Raw genomic sequence first — 26103 nt, forward strand, 5'->3', positions numbered from 1 at the left:
CCTAAGTCTGAATGAATCTGTGTTGCCTATGACCTCAACAAGACAGATGGATACTACGACAGAGCGGTAACGCCACTTCTATTTCTATACATCACAGTTTGGTTAAAACAAACTAATAACCTGCTCTAAAAACAGGTCCAACAAGACTGACATCTTCACTCTTATTTAAGTGATCTCTGTATCATGATTTACTACTTTTTATGTTTATTAACAGTATATAGGCTAACTGGTCTAATCCAAGTAGAAAGTAGACAGATTTTCAGATTAAAATCACTTGACCTTTTCTTGACATAATTTGCAAAATAGCAGCTATACCATACAGACTGAGAATTGTGGCTTGACTGAAGACTAAGAATTTTTTTTGAAGCCTATGTGGGGTTTCAAATGAACTCATATTTAACGATGAATTACAGGATGCTATGTGTGACCTTTCCTGTAGTAAATCTACCTAAAGACCCTTCTTATTTTCACACTAATATCACTCTTTCACGTAGGGATAACTTCCAATGTTTTCAACATATGAAAATGATAGGCAAGTTTTACTCAAGAAAGAAGACACTTCTGTTTACTTTAAATGCTGGCTGCAAAAATAAATTCAAGTATCTACCTTCAATGAATATTATTAGGTTATGTGCCCTCTTTCTATAATTGGAACATTGTTAGGAGACAAGATAGGACAGGACATTGACGTTACAGAAATGCTTGTTTCCTTCTAACAAACACGCAGAACATGTCTCTCATTTTAACTTTCTAACCCATGTCTCAACAAACAACCATGAAGTCAAAACTGTGAACAATTCCATGATCCAATAAATGTTTGTAAGCAACTGTTGTGTAATGTTCCCTGGGCCAACTTTTTTCAGGAAGAAAGAAGTGCTTTATTGCTGATAGTTTCCATACTGACCCTGGGGAAGGAGGAAAAAAGTCACATATCACAAGCCTACAGTACATATAAGGCAATATATTCCAGTGTTTGTTGCTGCAGATTTCCTTCTGACATGATGAGGGAGTCCCGAGTACCTGTTCGTAGGTGTAGGGCCTCTGTGTCTGTGGCCCCGGAGCAGACTGGGAGGAGCGGTATGAGCTGTACTGCTGACCCTGACCCTGCTGATACTGGGAGTACTGGGAAGACCCACCCTGACCTGAACCTGGGGGCAACATCCCAATACATCCCTCAATCAACCCTGTAATCCATTAAAGTCAGTGTCTGACGTGTGTGTGTGTGTGAGGGGGAATGAATAGTGAGTTCCTTACCATAGCCCTGTGTCTGACCACTGTAGCCCTGTTGAGAGGGGTACTGCTGTTGGCTGAAGGGTTGCTGTTGGCCTGAGCCCTGCTGGTACTGGGCCTGCTGCTGCTGACTGTACTGAGGGTTACCTAACAGCACCAAGAGACTTCTATTGAACCACAGGAAAGCACTGAACCACAAAAGCTGTAAGTGTTTATGTGTATTTCCCACATGTACGTAGTGTATGCCCAGTCTCGTATCATGAGTACACACCTCCTTCGTAGTAGTGTTGTGAGGACTCTTCGAAGGGCCTCTCATAGCCCGGTTCACTATACGAAGACTGCTGGTATGAGTAGTCTCCATGACCTGTAGAAGTTGGAAAGGAACACCAAAATGCCAAAACAACTCCCAGATGGAAACTATAGATACACACAGGCAGAGGAGTCAGCTAAGTAGAACATTCACATTAATAACATCTGCACCAAAAAGATAAAAACCCTCAATGCCTTTGAAACTCAAAGAATAACTCCCACACAAAGACCAAACACACAAAGAACAGACAAACACAATGTACGCTCACTGGTTTATCGCTGTTCTTTACAAACTCGTGTAAAACATCAGAAATCTGAATTTTCGGCACACCAAAAGGGAAAACTACCAACACAGACATACTGGGATCATTTGGGATTGAGAGGACTCAATTCAAATTAGTGTTTTGCAACTGCCAAACAAAGGAACAGACCCAGACAAGAAGTTAGAGGACTGGAGTTTTACAGGAGTAGAGAAGGGCTTTGGGATGTGACGGTGAAAGGGATGATGCACATGTATGACTGAAGCTGTGTGAGAGGTGTGTGTGTGTGTGTGTGTGTGTGTATAGGAGCCATGGTTTGTGTGTGTGTATACATGTGGAGGTGTGTGTTTATGTGTGACGTTTAATGCTCTGTGTGATTACCATCAAGGTAATACTGCTGGTTAATGCGCTCGCTGGAGCTCTGAGTTTGTCCGTACTGCTCGCCGTAGCACGCGTCTTGTCCCGTGTACTGCCATGCAGATCCTGCAAGATAGGCCACATCACTGTTGTTAATCAGACACTCGGACCTATGTGCCTCTGTGTTGGTCACTAAGGTGGCAGGGCCAGGGCACGAAGGGAAGACTGGATGTTTCAGTGTATATCTTTGTGTGTGTGTCTTTGTTGGTGTGCGGAGATAGAGACATACAAGAGAGATAGAGTGCATAAGAGAGACAGAGAGACAGAGAGAGAGAATAATGGGTTCCTCAAGCCAAATCAATAGATTAAACTGAGAAAATAATGATACGCATACAAATTAGTAATCGGTATAAAAATGTCCATTAGTCCAATAGCCAATCAGTCACTAAGGGGAAATATTTATGTCTGCGGTAGTGGTGTGCAGAAACTCCAGATACCCTGACCTCCCCTCCAACAAGAATAGACCGACTATCTCAGAAACCACAACTGTCTGCCAGATGAGACCGGCAAGGCTTATCCTCTTTTCAAATCAATAGTGAAAAATATTGCCTTGGTTGGAGGGTTTCCTGTGTTGTAAGATTAATCTACCCCTGAGAATCTGTCAGCGATCAAAAATAGCAATATCTGACCACAATATCTGATAAAAACCCTGTATCACCAGGGACCATAGAGACACCTTAGCAACAGCCTTGCAACCAATCAGAGCATAACTTAGGAAGTCAACCCCTCAGACCAATTCAAGACTCCGCAACAAAGATAATATACCTGGCCAATCACAGAAGAGACCAGAGTGAGTCATGTCGAACAATCCAGGACTAGTGACCTCTGTTGCCCTGGAAACAGAGTCCCTGGCCTCCAGTGCAGGCATGTACAGTAGATGAAGCATGTACCTCATCTACAACCCACAGCAGAGACAGAGGGAGGCGCAGGGGCTATTATTAGTCCCACGCTGACACAGCATGGGCACAGTGATTTACAGAGACTGGGACCCGATGTGACAAGAGAGATAATTCCTCAGTCTTCCTCTTAAAGTCACAGGCAGGCTTTTAGGATGGTCTAGATTCTCAGAGGTGCACAACTGTGCTGCCATGGCAACACTCATCAGATCACATCAACCATACCAGCCAGGTTTGATCAATAACCCCCTTTCCGTGCATGAACGAGGGGTATGGCTATTAGGAGCTTCACACACAGGCAGAACATCTGCACACTCTTTAAAAAGGCTCAACAAGCAATCAAACGCCTTGCTCACCATTTTCATTATCTCTGCTAGACCTTACTGTCACCGACACACACATTGAGCCCCAAGCACTCTGGCAGAATCAGCATGCTTTTACTACAGTCAGAGCCATAGCCATCATCATCCACACCATCATCACCATGATCATCACCTACCTTGCTGTGAGGGTCGGTAGGATCCCATGGGCCTCTGGGCCATCATGCTGTTGCCTTGGCTACCTTGGGCCATCATGCCCATGGCCTGCTGTCCCTGATAGTGTTGGCCCCCGGCCTGGGAGGAGGAGTAATGGGGTGTGGCAGAAGGCTGGTGCATCATGGAGACTAGAGAGGTTGCAGGGTCATAGGGATAGATCTCACACATTAACACTCTCAGAATCAGCAGCAGCATTGACAACAGGCACGCACACATTGTCAGAACAGAATCTGTCAGAAATAGGCAGAATTAATCATATTAACACAATTCAACAGGGGCTATGGCGGTCAGTTAGGTGCCAGGATCTGATAAAAAAAGCTGGGGGAGGGGCTTTGAATGTTCTGAAATACAAAAGAACCCAAAGAGGTCAGTGCATAAAGAGAGATAATTACACATCAACAATCAAAGACACAAGGCTGCATATCAGGGGTCAGGAGAGGAGAAGCACTGCGAAAGGGAACATACAGTATCTAGACTGGAGGGAAGGGCTGCCATTCTGATGAACTGAATGTGTTTGCTTCCAATTGTCATGTGTAAAGGGAAGAAAAGAGATTCTGAGATCATGGGAGTGTGCCTGCATATCATGGCTTCTTAAGTTCATGAAAAAAAAGAACACCATCGAGTGGTTTTATTGATTGATGATGCTGGGCCTAAATTGTGAAGATCTTATGGTTAAGTTTAGATTTTGTAGTTCATCTAAAGTTTATAATGAATTTTAAAGTTAATGTTTTAGGGGATGGTGCTTCACTTTAGGACTGCCTATCTCTCTCTCTGACCTACATATACCTACTTAGAAAACATTGCATTTTTACCACCGCCCTCCTACATTCCAATATTCAGCCTGCCATGTTAACATATTGAGATCTGACATGAACTCATAGGAGCCACTCTAGCCTATCAGCTTCTCTCCTGTCTTCCTGTCGGTCCCAGCTACTTGGGACTGGACTGGGCTCCTCTGCACCTGGCTCACCTGGGTTTGACTGCATGTTGAGGTTGCTGCGGGAGGAGGAAGAGGAGGAGGAGGAGGAGGAAGAGGAAGCGTAGCCTGGGCCCTGGATCATGCTGCCCTGGGAAGAGGGCACAGGGTGGCTGTAACCAGAGGCCGGGGTTGGGGTCGGGGTTGGGGCTGAGCCACCGTGGCTGCCGGGCGGCAGGCTCAGAGACGTGGAGGTCACAGCTGACTGCGTCTGACCAGACTGCTGCTGCATGGAGGCGGTCTGACCAGACTGCTGCTGCATGGAGGCGTGGCCTGGGCCTGACGAGACACACGCACAGTCAGAGCAGCACTCAGGCCTGCGCATGCACACGCCATTGGCCACGGCACCAGAACACATTCAGTTCATCGGTATCTGCACAGGACTCAGTAGGGCTATGCTGAGGATTCATATCAAGAATGGTGCTGAGATCATGTAGATAGATAAGAAGGCGTGAGGAGGCAGAGAGGGGAGAGGACAAACACGTAGGAGAACGAGAGCTGAACAGCGCCAACGTCAAGAGCTGTGGCACTGCCAGGCACTTGGCTGGAGGTGGAGAGACAAGCCGGGCAGAGGCAGGCAGACGTGCAGCAGACAATCAATTGGAGAGACAAGCCATCAAATGCTCGTGCGTGTGTCTGTGTTTGTGTGTCTTATGGAATAGGTCTCACCATTGCTCATCTGACTCTGCATCACTGAGGTAGAAGGCAGTCCAGAAGTCATGTTGTCATTGAGGTTGCTCTGGGAGTGGAGGGCACTGCCACCCCCCTGGACCATCCCTGCCGGACCCATACCCATGTTTGGAGTGGGAGGCTAGACAAGCAAGACAGGATGACACAACAGGAACATTATGTGTGTAATGAGAATGGGATGCTCTTGTTTTGCATAAACTCACGTTTTTCCAAGTCTTACCGCGGGTAGCAGTGACTGCATGTTCTGATTGGAATCCGCTATCGTGGCCAGGTACACCAAGTTTCTATGCAAGATCTGTTGATACCTGCCAAATAAAAGAGATAGACAAAGGCAAAAGAGAGAGACTGAGTTAGGACACTCACATACCACACCTTCCTTGTGACCTCCATATATAAACTGCTAGGTGTGTCAATGGACAGGTGGTCCTTACTGTGTGCATTCTGAAGTTTTTCCTTTACTCTGATAGTCCATTATGCATTGTATTAGATGATGATTCTCATCCAGCATCTGAGGGAGGGAAAACACACATGGTTTCATTCCAGAATACGCTACAGTAAATGTAGAAACATGAGCAGTCCAGTCTTCGACAAAGTGCCCTGTTCTCAGACAATTGGCCCAAAATTCATAGGACTTGCGCACTTCTATCTACTCCTCTTCCTATTCCGAGAGCTAAATTATCTGGGTCAGATGTTTTCTTGAGTTATCTTAACGGAGCCTCGGGAAAGAAGGGATGGTGAAAGTGGGACGGAGCCACAGTTTCTCCCGATTCTCTCCAGGGTGTCATTATGTTGTCTACTTATCACCTAATTAACTCTAAACCTTGCATTCAATGATGTGCTAATCGTATTTCTACGAAAAAGCAATGGCCAATAATTTAAGGCAAATTTTTAGATTCAATAAACTAAATATGTATGTTTCCAGTAGACTTTACTTCCATCAAAAAAAAAAAATATATATATATATATATATATATAAAATCAATAAAAAGCACTTGTTAGGCTATTCTAGCAACACACCATAAACGCATCATAGCAAAGCCTTTTCAGTCGGCAATGAGGGATGACATGTTACAACCTCGGTGGAGCGTTTTACTAGCGGGACATCATCACCTGGCTTTGTTTAGCTTGCACCAGTTGCCATCTCTGTCTTTGACGTTTGATACTTTCTCATCGAAACTGTCTGTCGCGCTGCACGCTCCCATCCAGACTGGATAAAACCATATTGGAACACTGTAAAGCGTAAAAATTGTATTACCTTTTGAATCGTTTGTTGTGTCACCTCGCCTTTACTCCTTGGGCGCACTGATGAAAACGCCACAGACATTTTCTGTAAGAGAAAATCAGTTGCGCTTCTCTTTATATTAATGTTTATTATCCTGAGCGCATCCCTTTGATAAATGGCTAGGTTTCCCATTTCTCAAAAATAGGGGTGTTGAAACATCTGGACTCTACCGAGGTGGGCATTACAGAAAGAGAATGCTAAAGTATATATTTGCTTCGTAATATAAGCTATCTCATGGGGGATTATAATACGGTACCATTTAAATTATGCATAATTCAAATGCGACGATTGATTTAGAAGAGATGAACACTGTCACATTTTGGTATGACCCGGTCAGCTAGTGAGTACCACTTTTCTCACAGTAGCAGGGGTGTTTTTTGATTCACAGCAGCCTATACGCTTCCAAACATAAACGTGACAGCTTGGTCTATGGCCGCATAAATCAAGCAATTGCGCATGATGTCTGTCAGAGGCGCTGTTGCACATTTCTCATGAATTTGCTGCATCATAAAGGCGAATACTTTCACTTTTACTTTAGCACTAGGAAGCAAGTTGACAAATAGTTGACAAATAGTTAACATAATTCAGTTTGCTTTTTCTTTTTAAATAAACTTTGATCATGAGCTACGATCGTGCCATCACAGTTTTCTCACCTGATGGACACCTCTTTCAGGTGGAATACGCACAAGAGGCTGTAAAAAAAGGTTCAACTGCAGTACGTAATGTGATTCATAAGTTTCCTTTCTGGAATAATCAAACATACATGTCAAATGCATTTAGTGTATGTTTTCTAAACTTAGTTTGATAATAAATTGTTCTAAGGTTGGAATACGAGGAAAGAATATAGTTGTTCTGGGAGTGGAGAAAAAATCTATCGCCAAACTTCAAGATGATAGGACAGTGCGAAAAATCTGCGCCTTGGACGACAATGTCTTCATGGCATTTGCCGGTGAGCCTGCCGAGGCCACGCTCATTGGCTCATGTGGGACAGACTGGCACTAACAAATTAACATGGCAATGGCTGTGGATGTGCAAAGTAATCTGGGATATTTTAATTTTGCATTGAATAGTGCTAATCGTTAACATGTGTTTCTTGATCAGGGTTGACTGCAGATGCCAGGATCGTCATTAACAGGGCCAGACTTGAGTGTCAGAGTCACAGACTCACTGTGGAGGATCCAGTCACAGTGGAGTACATCACACGCTTCATATCCACTATTAAACAGGTGAAAAGGATCACATTCAATACACTGTCAATATTCTTTTAACATTTAGACTGAATGTTCACAACTGTGATTCACAAATCTGTGAGCTGACAGACGTCCTCTCTTTTAGCGGTACACCCAAAGCAATGGACGGAGACCATTTGGGATCTCCTCTCTCATTATGGGGTTTGATTTTGATGGAACTCCGCATCTGTATCAGACAGACCCCTCAGGCACCTACCATGCCTGGAAGGTACAGGTTCCAAAACCAACGTCTTTTCAGGGAAGAGCAAAACATGAAAGAATAACATGAAATGTGACATTTTATTTAAAAAGGCAAATGCCATTGGAAGATCTGCAAAGACTGTGCGCGAGTTTCTGGAGAAGAAATATAACGCTGTGGACATGGAGTCTGACACAGAGGTCATTAAGCTGGTTATCAAAGCATTGCTCGAGGTGAGATTAATCACCATTCTCCTACTGTACTTCTTGCTACTTGTAATATCTGTTGTTCCACAATGCCTTATTTTACTTCACAGGTTCTCCAAGCAGGTGCAAAAAACATGGAGGTGGCCATTATGAAGCGTGATGAACAATTGAAGGTCTGTGTAAACACCAATGTCATCATGTAAAGTATATGTACACCATAATAACCCCCTTCCTTGTCTCTAGATTCTAAACCCAGAGGAAGTTGAGGAGCTTATTGCTGCCATTGAGAAAGAGGAAGCAGAGCAGCCAAAGAAAAAAGGGACCATTTGAAAAACAACTCAGAATATCCCTTTTTCTGATTATATAAATAAACATGTTTAACAAACACCACAGATGTCTCCTCTAATGGAACAAGTAAAATAAACAAAAGATTAGCAATATCCCATGTTTAATCGTAGATTTCACTCAAAATGATAGAAAACAAACACATCTCTACATGGGAATTGGTCTAAGGCAGAATAGTTTTATCTATATTAAGTTATTTGCACATTATTTACATCAACACAAAATTCAATCACCAACTACACTACAATTAGGATGACCACCATTATGTATACTTATGTAGCAAGTGCTGACAAGTCTACAAATACTGAAAAGTATTGGTAGATTCTAAAGTAAAGCAAAATACATAAAATGTACATTAAACAATTACTTGTTATGCAAGCCTGTACTGTGGTCAAATCAAAATATTTTAAGTTACTGGTCAAATTAGATGGTGGTAAAAATGCTGTAGATAATAATTCTTAAACAAAAAATGTATGGATAAACATACAAGACCATAAAAGATGGTCTAAAGGGCCAATCCAAGTTCCAAATTAGGCTTTTAGGTGGCAGGGAGGTCACAGCCTCCCACTCCCAGCTCTCACAGATGGCAGACGCTGTGCAGACCCCTGTCCTCTGCGTCCACGGTAGCCCCCACGGAAACCACGGCCCCTCAGGAACCGACCAGGAACCCCAAAAGTCTCCACATTAAGCTTCCGCTCCTCTGCCCAGGTAGTTCTTCTAGGAAGCATACAAACAGTGCTCTAAAATATCAATATTTTTTATTAAATGAATGTTAGCCTTCAAGAGTTTACCTGGGTTTGTTATCTGAAGAGATGTTATCAAAGAAACACTTTGCTTTGTCATAGTAGCACTTGGGCCCAAATGGATCCTCAGCCATAGTCTTCTCAATGATTGGCGTGTCCGTTCCTGGGTCCTTAGTCTCCTCCCCATTATCTGGAAAGTAGTGAGTTTTTCCTTGTCTTCCTTGAGGGTTTAGGTTGGTTGAGGGTCAGTTCTATGGGCGTATGTGAGGCCCTCTGACATGCTTGCGTGTAAAAAGGGCTATACAAATACATTGATTTGAAAGAAATATACTCAGTGAAATAACCCAGTGACCCTCTGTCCTTTCCAAATGTAGGCAACACATTCAAATAGGTCCTTCTCCATATTTCAGAGTGTCAAGTAAGCGGACTCTAACATTAATGGAACCCTAGGTAATGCTAATGTATAATCATGCTTTACATGGGCAAGAATATTACATGGAAAATTGGTTACACAATGGACCTTTTATGTTCAACTTGTCCTGCAGTTCCATCTCCAGCTCCCTGCTGAACTGAGCATTTGCAGAATCAAAATCAAAGTCTGTCTCAAACTTCAGGGTGCTCGGCTTGGAGCTTCCCACAAGGAGCTGACCCCTGCCTCGGTTCCTGGACCTACGAGCGCCTAAAAAATGTCAAACAATTTCTTCTAAGAATAATTATATTTTATGTATACATACTGTAAGAAAAATAATCAAACTCAAATGTTTAGACGTGACTTCCTTTCAGTTGGTTTTCATAAAAGCAAAGGTCCATCTTTTTACCTTGTCTCTTTCGTGGTGGGGGTTGGTTTTCATCATTGCCCTCATTGTGTACTTGAGATGCTCTGCCCTGATCTGCCCCACCTGAAGGTGAAATTGGTTAGGGTAGTTTTGATCACATCAGTGATGTCTCCATTGGGCCCTTTGTCCACAAATCAGACCCTCTCCAGTTGTCCACGCCAGCAGCAACCTAGCCTGCTTCCAGGATTAACGTTGCCATCTCAGCTTACCCGTTTGCCCAGAGCGTCTCGGAGTCTGTGAGCTTGCCCCCTCCCTTGCTCGCTGGGGCCTGCTGGTCTCCCTGCGCTGGTCTTGGGATATAGTTGAGCCCCTCTTCTGCCTAGCCTTGTCTGCAGGTACAGTCTGAACAGCCTGCTCTACCATAGGACCTCTTCTCACTTGAGGGCCTTGTAGTCCAGGACCTGGGAAAAAAAGGATTAGCAGGTTTGGGGTTGTCTCATGAGTCACCATTTAAACCTCTAATCTATAAGGAAATATTAATCTGAATCGATCATTTTTAATTGCGCAAACTACATATTCCTTCACTAACTCACCAAGGCCAAGTGCAGCAGCATACTGTTGGTTAAGCAGAGAGCTGGCTGCAAGCTGGTTGTATGACGGCATCCTGAATGGACTGAATGGTCCCTGAGCAGAATAGGAGCCTGAAGAGGTGCCTAGGGAGGACTGAACCACCCAGAGTAAGAAATAAACACATGTAACAAAGTCTTACAGAAACATAGCAGGTTTGTGAGGTTACCTGCACTATAGCAGGATCCTGGGGAAGGCCATGGTGAGACTTTGGAGGCTCACACAAGGTGATGTCTTTGATGTCACTTCCTCGGAAAATGATGTATTCATATATGTCATCTTTGGGTGGTGTTGGCCTGTCTGTGGGTCTTCCTTCAGTTCCAAACGACCTCACTGTCCAAAACAGACAATACAGAGGTGAAGTTGCAATTGTGGTTTAGTATCTACTCAGCTACATGACTTGAGCAGAGAATGCACAACTCACCTTTGGCCAAGACCACCGTTGAATTCACCGTGTCAATAGTATACAAGATACCTTCATAACGATTTTGGGCCTTGGAGATCAATCCTATTTTACTACCAATATAGGGTGTTCCGCCACTCATGGCTGATAAACAATATTCGTTCTACTCCCTGCTTTTTGTTCTCTTGCTTGAGCACATGCCTCCAAATGTCCGACCGTTTGGACGCATTTTATAGAGAACCATTTATACAGGGGGCCACGCCTATTCATTTAGAGGCACCTGTTCCCCGGGTTTTGGAGTGCGCGCCTGCGTCATATCGTGCTTACTTTTGATAGTAGGGAAAGTAGATCATACATCTTCAGTTTTATTATTCACAATTTACCATATTGATAGATATCTGCCCAATATGCGTATTTCCCCAAAATAAATGGCTATGTGTGGTGTACTTGTATTTTAACACAGATTGTTAAAATACATGATTGAACAGTGTCTTAAACACTTAGCCGTTAAAACCTTTAAGCAAATTATTGCCTATAAATTTGCATTAAAATATGTGTCCCTTTATGTCAGGATTGATGCATGCACTGAATCATATTTTTACACGTTTTTAATCATTTTATTTGTTTACTTAACGTAACACAATTTTCGGGTGCAATATAAAACTGCTGCACATATATTATCATACAAAATGCTAATCCATCACTTCAAAATGTTAACGAAAAAACTGTTTATTGAAGGCCAGAGCAGGGAAAGACTGGTCCCATACTGCCATCAGTCGTGCAAGAAAGTTGATCAGTCGCATGTTCGGTTTGACAGCGAGCGCATGATAGCGCTCTCGTGCGCGGTAGCAGCTGCTGTCAGACTATAGAAAAAACAACGCAGCCATTTTGAGCCTGGTGCAAAAACTCGTAAATTGACAAATAAGTTAATGTTATGTTCTTTAGAACGGGCGAAAATCTACATCAATTGGTAACATTATCGACATCCTATCGCTCATTTCCATTTGGCAACATAGACACCGAGAGTGATCCTCAATCTGTCGTCCTATTTTTGCTGTGCTATCCCGTCCAACTGGCATTCTGAAATGCAACTTGCAACCATTTGTCCCAAGCTTTAACTCCAGAAATAACCAATCACAGCCCTCTAGAATCCTGTGTCAGGAGCAGTATAGCCAATCCACGCATGCGTCTCACGAGCGAACGTAACAGGGCAAAGATGGCGGCGGGTTCCGATTTGCTGGATGATGTTTTCTTCAACACAGAGGTGGACGAGAAAGTAGTTAGTGATCTAGTTGGATCTTTGGAGTGTGAGCTCACAGGATCGGGTCACGGAGACTCCACGGTCAGGGTCCAGTCTTCAGCAAATCACATTGGCAACTCAGCAGTAGGTGGCAATTCCAATGTCCAGGGCAGCAAAATGGGACTTTCACAAGAGCTTGCTAAAGCAGGTAAGATAGCTCCGCAGCTGACTCTGGTTAGCTGGCGCGTTGTTATTGTGATTCAATCTGCTTTCAAATTCAGTATTAATTGACAGAGCTATCACCAATCAATTTTCCGGAATAGACGACATCCCGCCCTCTCACTCGTTTGTTTTCGCGGCTCTAGGGACTGGTGGAGTGCAAGGCGGTGTCATTAATAGTACGAGGTCCCAAGGTTCAACCATGGATGCAGCAGCCGGGACCACATCGGCAGCGGGATCGGGAATGGCAGACGGTCAAAGCAAGTTGGGGACAGTCGGTGGGATTGTAACGGTGGCAGGCAGCGAAAAACCTGATCCAACTGGTGTGCAAACTTTGAATGGAAGTAGCATAGTGATAAACTCTCACAATTCGGAAAGCTCAACTAATAGCGGTAGCAACAACACTTCACCTGCTACCACTATTGTCAACAACGGACCTGGCTCTGGAGTCAAAGGAAACGTAATTCTTTCATCAACTTCTGGCACTGTCATTCAAACTCCTTTAATTAATACACATAATGCTGTCACATCGACTGTAATATCTCAGCCATCCTCCACTTTGAACAGTGTGCCTACCGTCACACTCGTGAGGCCGCCTATGCAAACCCCCGGAGCAAATACTCCGCAGAGCGGGAGCAACACAGTTCTGACATCAGCTGTCAGCGTTGCCAATCCTGCATGTTCCGGACCTCAGACTAACAAATTTGAAACACCAAAAACGATTATTCAAACAACAGCACAGATCGCGGCATCTAGTGCTACAGCTGCAGTGAAAAGCCCGACGACTTTACAAAACGTAATAAGGACTTCCATTCCAACAACAATTGCTGCGAATCCTGGCGGAATACGAGCAATTGCACCGCAAGTGTTGGCCCCACGGCTTGCCCAGCCTCAACAGAATGCTCCAAACATCCAAAACATTCAGCTTCCGCCAGGTAACTCTGATTTTTTACTCCTGTGTAGATTACCTATTGTTCAAAATTAGGTACCAATTTTGAAAAATCTCCTTTCCTAAACAAAATGATGTCAGTAAATGTACAGTAAACTTGTTTAGTTAGTAGTTACCTTTCTCAGGAAATCGTTGCCATAGCATACAGGCTCCCATTATTTGAAGAGAGACATTGTTCAGTAGCAACTTGTTCTCCTAAGTGTCTATGTGAGAGTGGGTTTGTATGTTGCACCTCGTAGTGTGTTTTGTCTCTTTTCAGTTGAGGGAACAGTAAGGATTTTGTCTATAAAGGTTGGCTCAGAGCAGGTGGGGTATGGTGTTGTGTTATTCCCTTTCCGAGGTGCTGGCCAGACTTCAAACATGAGTGGACCCTGTATCAAGGGACACACTGACATCAACAAGGATAGGCTTAGCCAAAAAGGTGTTTCAGCAGCATGCATGTCAAATGAAGCAATCTCAATAAATTGATTCTTTCAGATTTCTGACTGCCCAGCTCTGTTCCTGAGAGCCTTGCTAATAATTCAAATCTGACAGCACTTAGTTGACAGTTACTAGTATAGTTGCAGAATCCAGGAAACCTGTTGCCTATAATTAGGAATATTTTATATATTTGGGAAACTTGAAACAACTGGTGTTCAAACTTGAATTGAATTGATTATTGAATTAGGCCTAAGTTGTGAAACTGTCAAGTTGGAAAGCTCATATAATTACGGTCTCAACAGCACGTCCTATGTTGTCACAAAGGGAAATGATGGGTTATTTGAGAAGAAGAAAAACATTCTACAGTATGCTCAATGTCTGTATTTTGCAGTTTGGGTCTATGTATTCATTGTAATGAGGCAAATGTTCTCATGGAAATTCTAAGATCATGTTTTCAACATCTGCCCACCTATGGTCACAGCATGGGTGTGTGTCTATGTTAGATGTTTGAGTCCTGGTACTGAGCCCTGCTTGACTTGTCACCCTGACCCTTCCTGACCTTCAGGGATGGTCCTGGTGAGAAGTGAGACTGGGCAGCTGTTGATGATCCACCAGCAGACCCTGGCCCAGATGCAGGCTCAGTCCCAGTCCCAAAGCGCCATGGCCCCGCGGCCAGCCACGCCCACCAGCACTCCCTCTGTCCAGATCAACTCTGTTCAGGTACTGCAACAGACACACCTTTTGCATTTGACAAACACCCTATCACACTCAGCGACAGATGGATAACGTTGATCATATAAACACAGCCTACTCATGACATACTCCTCTCCCATGTCCACCAGGCTCCAGGGTCCCTGTTGAACCGCCAGGTGTCCCCCAGCATCATCAAGCAGGGATCCCCAGTGCAGGCTGGTGTGCAGGCCACCACCACGCTCCAGAGGCCTCCGGTACTGCAGGTAGACGCCACTCGCCCTCTGCCGGCCTCACCACCAATCCCAGTCCTCAGACTCACCCCAGGTGGCCTTGCTCTGTAACCCTCTGTCGTCTGTGTCCTGTAGAACACCATCATGCTGGGAGGGTCGGCCAGCACCCCAGGCCAGCCTCTGGTCAGCCCCTCCCCAGTACAGGCTGGCTCTGCTGCGGTGAGGGCCCCCGCTCCTCCCTTGGCCGTCAGCACGGTGAGAGAACACTACTGCCCTGCCTGAACCAGGGTGTGCTCTGGCACCAAGACAGATCAGTGATGGGGGCCTTTTGATTCTTTCTGTTAGTGAAATGGAGGCCAACCAGCTTTTGGACTGGGTTTAGACACCAGTTACCTAGTCATCTTTAATATGATCTAACGTGTGTGTGTGTGTCTGTAGGAGACTGTGGAGAATGTGAAGAAGTGTAAGAACTTTCTGTCCACGCTGATCAAGTTGGCGTCTAGTGAAAAGCAGTCCTCTGAGACCACAGCCAACGTCAAGGAGCTGGTCAAGAACCTTCTGGTAAAAGCCTGTCTTGTCTGTGTGTTTGTCTGTGTCTGTCGGTGTGTGTGTGTGTGTGTTTTTATTAGTCTTCTATTAAAGCCCTTTCTATCTTTGTGTCCCTGTGTGTGCAGGAGGGGAAGATTGAAGCAGAGGACTTCACTAGTAGGTTGTACAAGGAGCTCAACTCTTCTCCTCAGCCCTACCTTGTGCCTTTCCTCAAGGTGAGACAGCTGCCTAGCAGAACTCTGTGCTGGAGCCAGGTCCTCATCTTATGGATGTGGGCTTTGGCTGACAGCAACTGCTGTTGTAAGTCTTTTCAGTTGTTCTCTTTTTACAGTCCTTCCATGACACATTAAGAGCTGGCATTGCCATGCTGTTGTCGTGGTTAGATATGACCACTCCCTCAAACCGGCACTTCTCCTTCTCTGCTGTTTCCAGAGGAGTCTCCCTGCTCTGCGTCAGCTGACCCCAGATTCGTCAGCCTTCATCCAGCAGAGTCAGCTGCCCCTGCCCAGCGCCCAGCCTGCCCCCGCCCCCGCCGCTGCCTCCACCGCCCTGACTGCCGTGGTCTTGGGGGGCACAGCCGCCCAGAGACCCCCCCTCTCCTCCAGTAGCAGTGTGGGGGCCAAACAGTCCCCGGTGATCAGCCTGGCCCACACACCCCTCAGCAAGCCCAGCCTGGTAATGAAGCCCACAGCTCAGCCTTCACCTGATCTGCTTCAGTCCATCAACCCGCTATTTCTGTCGCCTTTCTCTTTTCCTGTCCCTCTCTCATTTTCTCTCCCCCTCTATTTCCAACTTTCTATTCCCCCCCCCACAACTCCCTATTTTTTCACTTTCCAAATCTTTCCCTCCCTCCGGTCCAGATTGTGCCCCAGCAGCAGGGGGCCATGGTGAGACCCCAGGTGACCCTGTCCCAGTCCCCCATGGTGACCCTCCGAGGACAGACCCACAGTCGCGTCATCATGGGGCAGCCGCAAATGGTCAAGCATCTGCAGGCAGGTGTGTCTCTATGTAGGCCCACTCTTGCTTTGGGGGGTTTTCTACTGCCAGGTCTGCATATTGAACGTGTGAAGTAAGCACACATGCTTTGCTTTCCCGGCTCGGAGGTTAATTCAGACGTGTTGACATGAGGCTCGTCTGGTATTAGTGTATGTATTATAAGCTAACCCCCCACCCCTCCCTCCCCCTCCTCACTCACTCCCTCCCCCTCCTCACTCACTCCCTCCCCCTCCTCACTCACTACCTCCCTCCGCCTCTTCACTCCACCCCTCCTCACCCCACCCTTTCTCACTCACTCCCTCCCCCTCTTCGCTCCCTCCCCCTCCTCATCCCACCCCTCCTCATCCCACCCCTCCTCACCCCAACCCTCCTCACCCCACCCCTCCTCATTCACTCCCCCCCTCCCCCACCCCTCCTCACTCACTCCCTCCCCCTCCTCACCCCTCCCCCTCCTAACCCCCTCTTCACTCCCTCCCCCTCCTCACCCCCTACCCCTCCTATCCCCCTCTTCACTCCCTCCCCCTCCTCACCCCCTACCCCTCCTAACCCCCTCTTCACTCCCTCCCCCTCCTCACCCCCTACCCCTCCTAACCCCCTCTTCACTCCCTCCCCCTCCTCACCCCCTACCCCTCCTAACCCCCTCTTCACTCCCTCCCCCTCCTCACCCCCTACCCCTCCTAACCCCCTCTTCACTCCCTCCCCCTCCTCACCCTCTACCCCTCCTAACCCCCTCTTCACTCCCTCCCCCTCCTCACCCCCTCCTAACCCCCTCTTCACTCCCTCCCCCTCCTCACCCCCTACCCCTCCTAACCCCCTCTTCACTCCCTCCCCCTCCTCACCCCCTCCTAACCCCCTCTTCACTCCCTTCCCCTCCTCACCCCCTACCCCTCCTAACCCCCTCTTCACTCCCTCCCCCTCCTCACCCCCTCCCCCTCCTAACCCCCTCTTCACTCCCTCCCCCTCCTCACCCCCTACCCCTCCTAACCCCCTCTTCACTCCCTCCCCCTCCTCACCCCCTCCTAACCCCCTCTTCACTCCCTTCCCCTCCTCACCCCCTACCCCTCCTAACCCCCTCTTCACTCCCTCCCCCTCCTCATCCCCTCCCCCTCCTAACCCCCTCTTCACTCCCTCCCCCTCCTCACCCCCTACCCCTCCTAACCCCCTCTTCACTCCCTCCCCCTCCTCACCCCCTACCCCTCCTAACCCCCTCTTCACTCCCTCCCCCTCCTCACCCCCTCCTAACCCCCTCTTCACTCCCTTCCCCTCCTCACCCCCTACCCCTCCTAACCCCCTACCCCTCCTCAACCCCTGGCTTCCTGAGGACAAACACGCATCATGTGAACAAAGGGAGTGTGAGAGACTGAGGGAGGGAGAGGGAGCGGTGGGAGGGCTGGATGATGGAGACAGTCAGGCAGAAGTGTATCAGCTTCATCTGTGACTGGCTGCTGTTAGGTAGCGGAGATGGCAGTAATGTGATAAGTGGGGCCGTGTCGATCGCCGTCTGCTCCTGGCTTCCTCGACACACATGAAACACTGCCCCCCTGTGGCCAAGTGTGGATGTATGTCAGTAAAAACGCAGACATAGGTGTGCAGACCCAGAGACAGACCTGATTTTGTGTATAAGTTCCTGCTATCCACGCTGCTCCTCACCCCTCCCTGCCCACTGAAGCCATGAGCGTGACCAGTGTTGAGTTTAACAGTGTTGTCCCTGGCAGTGCCTGTGATGAAGCAGACTCTGGCCCCAGGGGCCCCGGGGGGCAGACCAGCAGCAGGGCCCTCGTCTCTACTGACGGCAGCTCAGAGGAACAAGCTGAAGGAGGCGGGGGGGAGCTTCAGGTTAGCCAAGACACACTTGTGAATGAATGGCATTCTTAATGCATGAAAAAGCCATACTTTAATAACTGATCTCGGACATATTAATGACAGAAAGGCCTGACTTGTCTCTGTTTTCTCTCTCCTCACCTTCCATGTTGTTCTGTCCCTCTCTGCCATCCCTCCATAAAGGGACGATGATGACATCAATGATGTTGCCTCCATGGCTGGAGTCAACCTGTCGGAAGAGAGCGCCCGTATCCTGGCAACAAACTCTGAGCTTGTTGGCGCGGTGACCCGTTCCTGTAAGGATGAGGCCTTCCTCGCTACCTCTTCACTGACCCGCAGAGTACTGGAAATAGGTGAGAGAAAGGGACACACGCACACACACTGACACAGCAGAAGGGTGACACACATTCACACATCTGTTTTAACAGGTAAGAAGTTTGGAGTCGCTGAACTGGGCCCTGAGGTCATAAACTACATATCCCATGCTACTCAGCAGCGACTCCAGAACCTGCTGGAGAAAGTGTCTGAGGTGGCACAGCAGAAAAACATCACATTCAAGGTGAGCCCACACTACTGGGCCGGGATCCACTCCTGAAACACTGAGCTGGTATTTGTTATTCACACTCTCCCTCTTTTCCCTCCCTCCCTCCCTCCCTCCCTCCCTCCCTCCCTCCCTCCCTCCCTCCCTCCCTCCCTCCCTCCCTCCCTCCCTCCCTCCCTCCCTCCCTCCCTCCCTCCCTCCCTCCCTCCCTCCCTCCCTCCCTCCCTCCCTCCCTCCCTCCCTCCCTCCCTCCCTCCCTCCCTCCCTCCCTCCCTCCCTCCCTCCCTCCCTCCCTCCCTCCCTCCCTCCCTCCCTCCCTCCCTCCCTCCCTCCCTCCCTCCCTCCGTGGGGCCATCAGGAGGATGATAAGCACGAGCAGGCGAGTGATGTCCGGGCTCAGCTCAAGTTCTTTGAGCAGCTGGACCAGATGGAGAAGCAGAGGAAGGAGGAGCAGGAGAGGGAAATCCTCATGAAGGCTGCTAAGGTAACTGATCCTAGGACCTAGCTACATAAACACCCAAAACGCCGTTGCTCACCAAGACCTCATTTGACCTGAGGATCTTTAGCCCCATCTAATGGTTGTGAATAAGAGTGCTAAACGTGGTTCTTCACCTGCAGTCTCGGTCGCGGCAAGAGGACCCTGAGCAGCTCCGGCTAAAACAGAAGGCCAAAGAGGTGAGAGGAGAGAGGCCATGTATGTTTTTAAATGGGAATGTGCTCGGATAAAAAGAACAAAAAAAAAGGGAAAATGTTCATCTGTTAAAACTGAAGATGACACAACTCCTGTGTGTGTGTGTGTGTGTGTGTGTGCGCTCCAGATGCAGCAGCAGGAGCTGGCCCAGATCAGACAGAGAGAGGCTAACATGACTGCCCTGGCAGCTATCGGCCCCCGCAAGAAAAGGAAGATGGACTCTCCCATCAGCGGGGCCACAGCTGAGGTACAGGCCCCTGGTGCTGAGCAGCCAGACGCTCCTTTTAAAATCCCCACACATTACTGTAACCATGACTACGTACTGTCTGTCTGTCTGTCTGTGTCCAGGGCTCCAGCTCTGGCCCCTCTCGGGAGGGGGGGTCGGGAGGGGGGAGCTCCAGACAGTACACCCGCCAGCGCATCACCAGGGTCAACCTCAGGGACCTGCTTTTCTGCCTGGAGAACGAGAGAGAGACTAGCCACTCCCATCTCCTCTACAGAGGCTTCCTCAAATAGCACAGAGAGACCCAGGCCCCACCCAAAAAGACTACACTGACCAGCTACACTCAAACTCATCGAAATGTGACAGAGGATGAGCCCTCCCTGTTATTGGTACATCCCCTCCAACAAGAGCAGCAGTGTGCTGCAGAAGCAGCGCTCATGTTGTGAAGCGCTCATGGAGACCACAGTGGGCCTGGGGGCCTGGCCGGCTCCCACCAGACCTGTCCTAGACTGTCTCTACTGCCCTGCTCCTCAACTGCATGCTCCCCTGTTGGAGGGGAAACATCTTTACAATTGTTTTTATTTAAACATTTTAATAGAAGTGGGCTTTTGTTTTACCAGGTCTAACAAACCATTAAATGCAGTCAAATCATGTATCAAACATTCTAACCTAAGGCTTACATAAGACCTGGGCAAAATTTTGGTTGACAACAATGTTGATTCTAGTTCTGGACACATTTTAAGTTTGTTATTTTACTTACCATAGAACTATTTAATGCTTGTGGATTATTTTAATTTAACTAATAGTCTTGTCTTCTGCTGAGTTGCCTTCTTGCCAAAATAAGCCATATGAATCATACATGTTGAACTCTTCAGGTTAGGTAGTGTTAGTTTTAATCTGATAGGAGCCCACTCTCTGTCTCTTAATTTAACTGTATTTGTACTCCTTTCAGCTTTGAATGATCTGTTTGTCCCCTGTGTGCATTTGTTTTTGACTTGGTTTGAAAAGAGTAATAATTATTTATGTCAGCGTTTATGTTGATGATTATGATGATATATTATGTGTGTGCGTGCGTGCGTGTGTGTGTGTGTGTGTGTGCGTGTGTGTGTAGTCCCTGTCCTCTGTCCCGCTGGAGCCCCTGCTGTGGTGGGTCAGAGTGCTGGAGACACTCTCACAGACCTGCCACAACACACACCCCATCAACAGGATAGACTCATTACTATTTTTGCAAAACAAAACGGTAAAGAAGAAGCTGATTCACAATAATTCATGATTGATTGCACTTGTTTCAGTAAGACATTGTCCAACGCTGGATGCCTGGAGGCCCTAGTGTCCTAGTGTGTAACTGTGCTGACGGACTGCACCCGGACACATCTGCTTTTGGAGTCAGTTGGTCAGAAAGACTCGCCCATTTTCTATCTTTTTTATATCTCCTAGAGCACATACTAATTGGTTCTTTATACTTGTTTTGTCATGTTTTATGAAAGAATGTCTATGGATGGAACTTTTATGATATACTTCAGTTTGTCCAAGTCTTTTTCTGGGTTTGTCAAAAGAGAAGGTCAGATTTGTCTTTTTTCTACAAATATTCCTGATAATCTGCTGATCAATCAGCTATTTTTTGCATTCTGTCTCCAAATAACCTGTTACACACCTTCCTCTCCTCATATTCATTTGATTTTCTACCAGATGACACAGTTTAAGTGAAACAGCTGAAGTATCAATATATATTGTAAATTTTGCACAGCAACTTGTTAATATGTAAATATTCTAATTGGACAAAAAAGTTTTTAATTGTACCATTTTATAGAGGATGAGTGAGTATGATCTCCCTCGTTGCAAATAAATAAGGAAAAAATACAATGTTTGTGATTTCTAGTCCTTTGTTGCACTAAAGAGAATGTCATAAACCACTAAATGTATCATTGGAGGTATTGAAAATCTAGAACCCTACAGTACCAGTGTCTGTGCTTGTCGTATTGATCATGCTGTTCATTACAGTTTTTCACAATTGCTAAAACACTAAACCCCATTATCTGAATCAAATGTTCAACTAAACCAATTTGTCAAATCAGACACTCTTTTGGCAAAACTCTAAACACATTTTCATTCACTAAACACATTTTGCACTGTGATGCAATGGTGGTTTGGGACAATGTCAGTTTTCACTGTGGTGTCCAAATACAAGAATAGTTCAACATCAACCAGCATTTTTTTTACTGTAAATGGTTGCCTTCCATCATACAGCCCTTTTTCTCAACCCAAATGAAGAGTTTTTCTCTGTGTGGCGGTGGAAGTTGTATGACTAAAACCCATACACCAGGGTACATCTCCTACAGTCAGTGGAATTGGCCTGTGGTGACATAGGTGTGGAGTGTTTTCATGGCTGGATCCAGCACACCAGAGGGTTTTCTTTGTTCTTTGTTGACAGTACTAAGTTGTGATGGTTACTGTAATATTTTCAAATCAAACCAAATGTACAGTATTTGTAAAGCCCTTTTCACAAGCAATGTCACAGAGGGCTTCACATACGCCGATAGAACTGCCCTTCAGCCAATCTCAACCCTCAAGGAAAACTCTCAGAACAACTCACTAGAGGAGAAAAAAAATGCAAGAAACCTTGGGAGGAGCAATTCAGTGAGGGATCCCCTCCTCCAGAGATGGTTGGCAAAAGAGAGGTGCAGAACACAGGCTAAACATAGTCATACGTCAGGAAAGTGTCAATGGGTGTTGAAAAAATAAAATTCAGTGTTTCAAAAATCCAAAATGTATTTTCTTTATTGCTACGTAAATGCATTTACTGTTTATACATGAACAAATTTGTCTTTACAAATAACTACATGGCCTGGTCTGTGTTCTCCATTTTTTGGTGTTGTGTTCAATGATTGCTCCATAGTTTTTATGTATTGATTGGTTGTGTTTATGATCTGAAAGCATAGTTTGATTTTGAACACAGGTTACATGGTTTAGGAGTGAGTGTTTGATTTTGCCAGAAGAGTCAGAGATTTGGGAAATTGAGTTTGAATATTTGGTTTTGTGTTTACAGTTTTGAGAAATTGATTGACTGTTTCAAGAATTGTGTTTTTGCACTTGTGAAAAACTGAATGCAAAGTTCCCACAGGGGGGCGCTAGTGCACTTTAATAGATCTGCATCTTTCCAACTTGAGAAAGGAGAATCCAACTCATACACCAAAAGTCCAACGTATAGTCTGTGGTGGCCACTTACTGTATGAAGGCATGTGCCCCCAACTTGTGTGTGTAGGGGGGTTAAACTGTTACTGCTTCAAGCAGAAAGGTGTTAATTGATGTGAAATAAAGAACCAAACAGTTCTTGTGGCACAGATCCAGTCTACTCAGGATCTTACTTCCCACTCTCACTGAGTCCAGCAGCATATCAGGCTTGCTGCTGGAGAACTGCATCAATCATCTGCTCATGTGTTCAGACTGACAGGACCCTGTATGGGATAGAGCAGCCAGCCCAGCAGCTCCACAGTCCTGTCCTCATCTGCCCGTCCTCCTCGCCTCTGAGGCTGCTACGTACCCCCATCTGGAGATAATCCATCACTGAACACACACACACAACCAAGTGTGAACTTTAGCAGAAATATGTTTTTGTCGGATGCTATGTATTTGATACTTGCAAGGTTGTTTGCTTTGCTTCAGACAAAGTTGCTGCCTGTAAGTCAATATATTGCTTTGTATTCCACACAGTGTCTTGTGTTCTTCAACATTATACAGCTTTAGAAACAGACATAAATCCATGCCAGTGTCCTAGTGTTCACACAATGATATCAGACGCTTGTACAAAGCTGGATCAAACCTTTTTAAAGAACTTGATTGGCAGAAATACATTTGGTTGTCTTCCTAAATACACACACGCATAGTGCACAGACAAAAGAGGTACTAGAAAGGGAAACAAAATAGAATATTGGAACAATGTTTTTTTAATACAGCCACATAACAAATTGGTCTTCTACACAATCCAGTTGGCAAACTACTGTAGACTGTCCCTCAAAGAAACACCTAAAGAGCAGTCATCTGGAGAGGGGCTCCCATGGACATATGGATTTAGCCTCTCTCCAGCCTTGGTGGAGGAGAGAGGAACACTGAAGAGGACTGGAGGTCCCTGAGGGCCCAGAAACAACCTCCGCCTGCATCCTGCTCGCGTAATTGAACAAATTAGCCGTGAACAGCTGTTACCTGTTAAAATGACCCGCTTTCATTTTATTGCCATGGACAAGAGGTCTGATAGCATCTGCACACTACAGCTGTCATGCATTCTGAGTAGCTCACCCATTCCTGCTTTCAATATATCATGACAAACATAATTACTTCAACATCTCATTTTATGGATTCTACAAATAGCTAAGCGCACCCAGCAAGCCAAGTGTCCATCAATTACAGCCTCAGTCTGCCGGTAGGCTTGCATCTCCACTTGACTGCCTCGACTTTGTTAAGCTGTTCCCATTAATGGAAAAGAATACTGTAATGTTCTCTTATTAGAGTCTTCTGCTGGCTCATTTTTATGAAGTTACACATAACTGCATCCCATGGCCACACACCTGATAACTATCTACCAAATCACACCTGTCATACGCCTGATTCCCATGTGCTAATGACAACATGTTACTGTGATCACTCAATACTTAGCCGGGAATACCACCATGCTCTACCTGTAAAATACCTGTTTGCATTATTGAGTCCCAGTGTCTCCCCTTCTCTTCCTTCTCTTCCTTCTCTCTTCTCTCCCTTCTCTCCTTCTCTTCCTTCTCTTCCTTCCTTCTCTTCCTCTGTTATCTATCCAGTCACCTGGGGGGATCTACAGAGCTCTGAGAAACCTAGCTGGGACTCCAGGACTCACTCGCCACACCCAGTCTGCCTGGATCATTCATTCATCAATAGATTGTACAATTAATTTTAGAGTCTAAGTGCCAAATACTTTCGGTCAAGACTAATCATATTATTATTTGTTGAGTAAACAATTATCTATATTTTATTCACTGGTCTCTCCTGATTTAAATACACATATTTATTGTTGGTTTGGGTTTGGAACTCAGTATGTGTAAGAGGATATTCGGTTAAAATTGGAACAGAGTCTGCCAGGGAATATCTGCCCAAGTACTAAAATAGTTTTCCCATGTCTTCATTATTTTGAACTCTATTGTACATGAGGTAAACCTCTGTGTACATTTACTGCAGTGTGATCAATGCCAGTAAAGGCTGCCGGGGTGGTGATTCACTTCCTTCACTTCTAAGTTCTCTAGGAGTTCTTGTTCAACCCATTTGAAACTGTCTGTGTATGTTAGCGTTAAGCTGTGTGGGGCCTGAGCTGCTCAGACTCCTGTCCTCAGAGAACCTTCTCATCATTAAATCTTCAGGAGACACAATAACAGAATTGGTGTGGTGGCCAGAGGCTCCAGGAGGTTAAGAGGTCTCCACAAAATCTTCAGAAGAAACACAGACCAGGTCACAGGCCATTGTGTCTGTGACTCCAGGGTTATTAGAAATTGACATTTTTAATCCGCTTCTCCCTGGCCTCTGAAAAAGTTATATAGTGATAATACAGAAGTGTTGGGGGGACTTGAAAACTTGTAACAAGACACAATTCACACACACATACACACAGCTTGAAACGTTTCACCACCATTTTTTATATTTGTTAAACTATGATTATTGTGCTTTCTATCGCGAGTAAAGCCCTATGAGGTCGACAGAAGAAAGAAACGGTGTCTGTTTAGTCCAGGATCAGTGGTACAAATGACAGCAAGAAATGATTGAGTACTCTCTGAGCACTTAATGTGTGGTAAAATATACTGCTGGCTGCAGAGTTGGGTGAAAAGCTGTGGAAAGTAATGTGATCTGGATGCTGGGATGGAATCTAAATGTGGTTATGGCCGGTGGAATGGACCCAGCGCCCCTCTTCTCTATCTTCATTCCTCCCCAGGCATAATGTGGTCAGCTGCAGCTCCCATCCCTGGGGCCCTGTCCCCATCACCCAGGAGGAAACATTAGCCCTGCCCGCAGGGCCCATCACCATAAACCTCAACAGAACCCTCATCCCAAACTGGCTTCTGTCACCACCATGTCTCGTGATTGGTCCTACCGAGATGGTGCATTGGTTGATTGAATATGTTTTAAGGAGGTGATCTCAAGTTGTGTGATTGTCTCCTGACTCTGTTTGAGGTCCTGCTGACTGTTTGAACCCGCTCTCTGTGGAACACATACCCTCACCAAGAGTGTCTCCCTCCACTGAAGAGTTCATGACGGGGGCAGTGGTCTATTTGCATACAGCCCAGCCGTTGCTGTTTATAAATCAGCTCTCCATGTTAGATAATAAAGGCAATGTGGCCAGGGTGTTTGTTTAGTCTTATTACAGCCAGTGACACATAACCTTCAGGGCTGCTCCA

At 46.1% G+C, this 26103-nt stretch overlaps 4 protein-coding genes across 7 annotated transcripts; 2 read left to right on the forward strand and 2 right to left on the reverse strand.

Moving 5' to 3' along the window:
- Positions 1–878: 878 nt before the first annotated feature.
- Positions 879–6638, reverse strand: LOC146252065 (calcium-responsive transactivator-like). Its single transcript, XM_084680598.1, has 11 exons — positions 6570–6638; positions 5746–5822; positions 5535–5619; positions 5294–5435; positions 4619–4903; positions 3612–3776; positions 2181–2282; positions 1502–1594; positions 1255–1377; positions 1021–1148; positions 879–905 (listed from the first exon to the last, which is right to left on the reverse strand). Exons 1-11 carry the CDS (start codon positions 6636–6638, stop codon positions 879–881), a joined length of 1296 nt encoding a protein of 431 aa, XP_084536724.1.
- A 478-nt stretch (positions 6639–7116) lies between these two features.
- On the forward strand, positions 7117–8620 carry LOC146252066 (proteasome subunit alpha type-7-B-like). 2 transcript variants are annotated; one of them, XM_084679604.1, is made up of 7 exons: positions 7117–7311; positions 7419–7545; positions 7698–7822; positions 7932–8054; positions 8138–8224; positions 8341–8403; positions 8474–8620. In XM_084679604.1, exons 1-7 carry the CDS (start codon positions 7216–7218, stop codon positions 8558–8560), a joined length of 708 nt encoding a protein of 235 aa, XP_084535730.1. In that variant the 5' UTR covers positions 7117–7215; the 3' UTR covers positions 8561–8620. The 2 variants fall into 2 exon arrangements, with proteins under 2 accessions (XP_084535730.1, XP_084535729.1); XM_084679603.1 differs by having other exon boundaries at positions 7119–7311; positions 8138–8257.
- Positions 8621–8661: 41 nt separating this feature from the next.
- lsm14b (LSM family member 14B) lies at positions 8662–13728 on the reverse strand. Of its 3 annotated transcripts, none has more exons than XM_084679602.1 (8): positions 13649–13728; positions 10891–11054; positions 10688–10817; positions 10364–10555; positions 10137–10217; positions 9839–9997; positions 9367–9508; positions 8662–9292 (listed from the first exon to the last, which is right to left on the reverse strand). In XM_084679602.1, exons 1-8 carry the CDS (start codon positions 13686–13688, stop codon positions 9130–9132), a joined length of 1071 nt encoding a protein of 356 aa, XP_084535728.1. In that variant the 5' UTR covers positions 13689–13728; the 3' UTR covers positions 8662–9129. The 3 variants fall into 3 exon arrangements, with proteins under 3 accessions (XP_084535728.1, XP_084535727.1, XP_084535726.1); XM_084679601.1 differs by lacking the exon at positions 13649–13728 and adding an exon at positions 11146–11511 and having other exon boundaries at positions 8662–9289; XM_084679600.1 differs by lacking the exon at positions 13649–13728 and adding an exon at positions 11146–11500.
- Positions 12308–21559, forward strand: LOC146252068 (transcription initiation factor TFIID subunit 4-like). Its single transcript, XM_084679599.1, has 16 exons — positions 12308–12572; positions 12730–13518; positions 14518–14672; positions 14795–14908; positions 15011–15130; positions 15314–15436; positions 15550–15639; positions 15857–16099; positions 16285–16420; positions 18136–18256; positions 18425–18594; positions 18670–18800; positions 19141–19266; positions 19401–19457; positions 19601–19720; positions 19822–21559. The coding sequence occupies exons 1-16, from the start codon at positions 12308–12310 to the stop codon at positions 19987–19989; spliced, it is 2928 nt and encodes a 975-aa protein (XP_084535725.1). The 3' UTR covers positions 19990–21559.
- Positions 21560–26103: the final 4544 nt, after the last annotated feature.

Source organism: Hypomesus nipponensis, chromosome 18 (assembly GCF_054491055.1).
Source record: "Hypomesus nipponensis isolate SF chromosome 18, ASM5449105v1, whole genome shotgun sequence".
NCBI classification, from domain to species: domain Eukaryota; kingdom Metazoa; phylum Chordata; class Actinopteri; order Osmeriformes; family Osmeridae; genus Hypomesus; species Hypomesus nipponensis.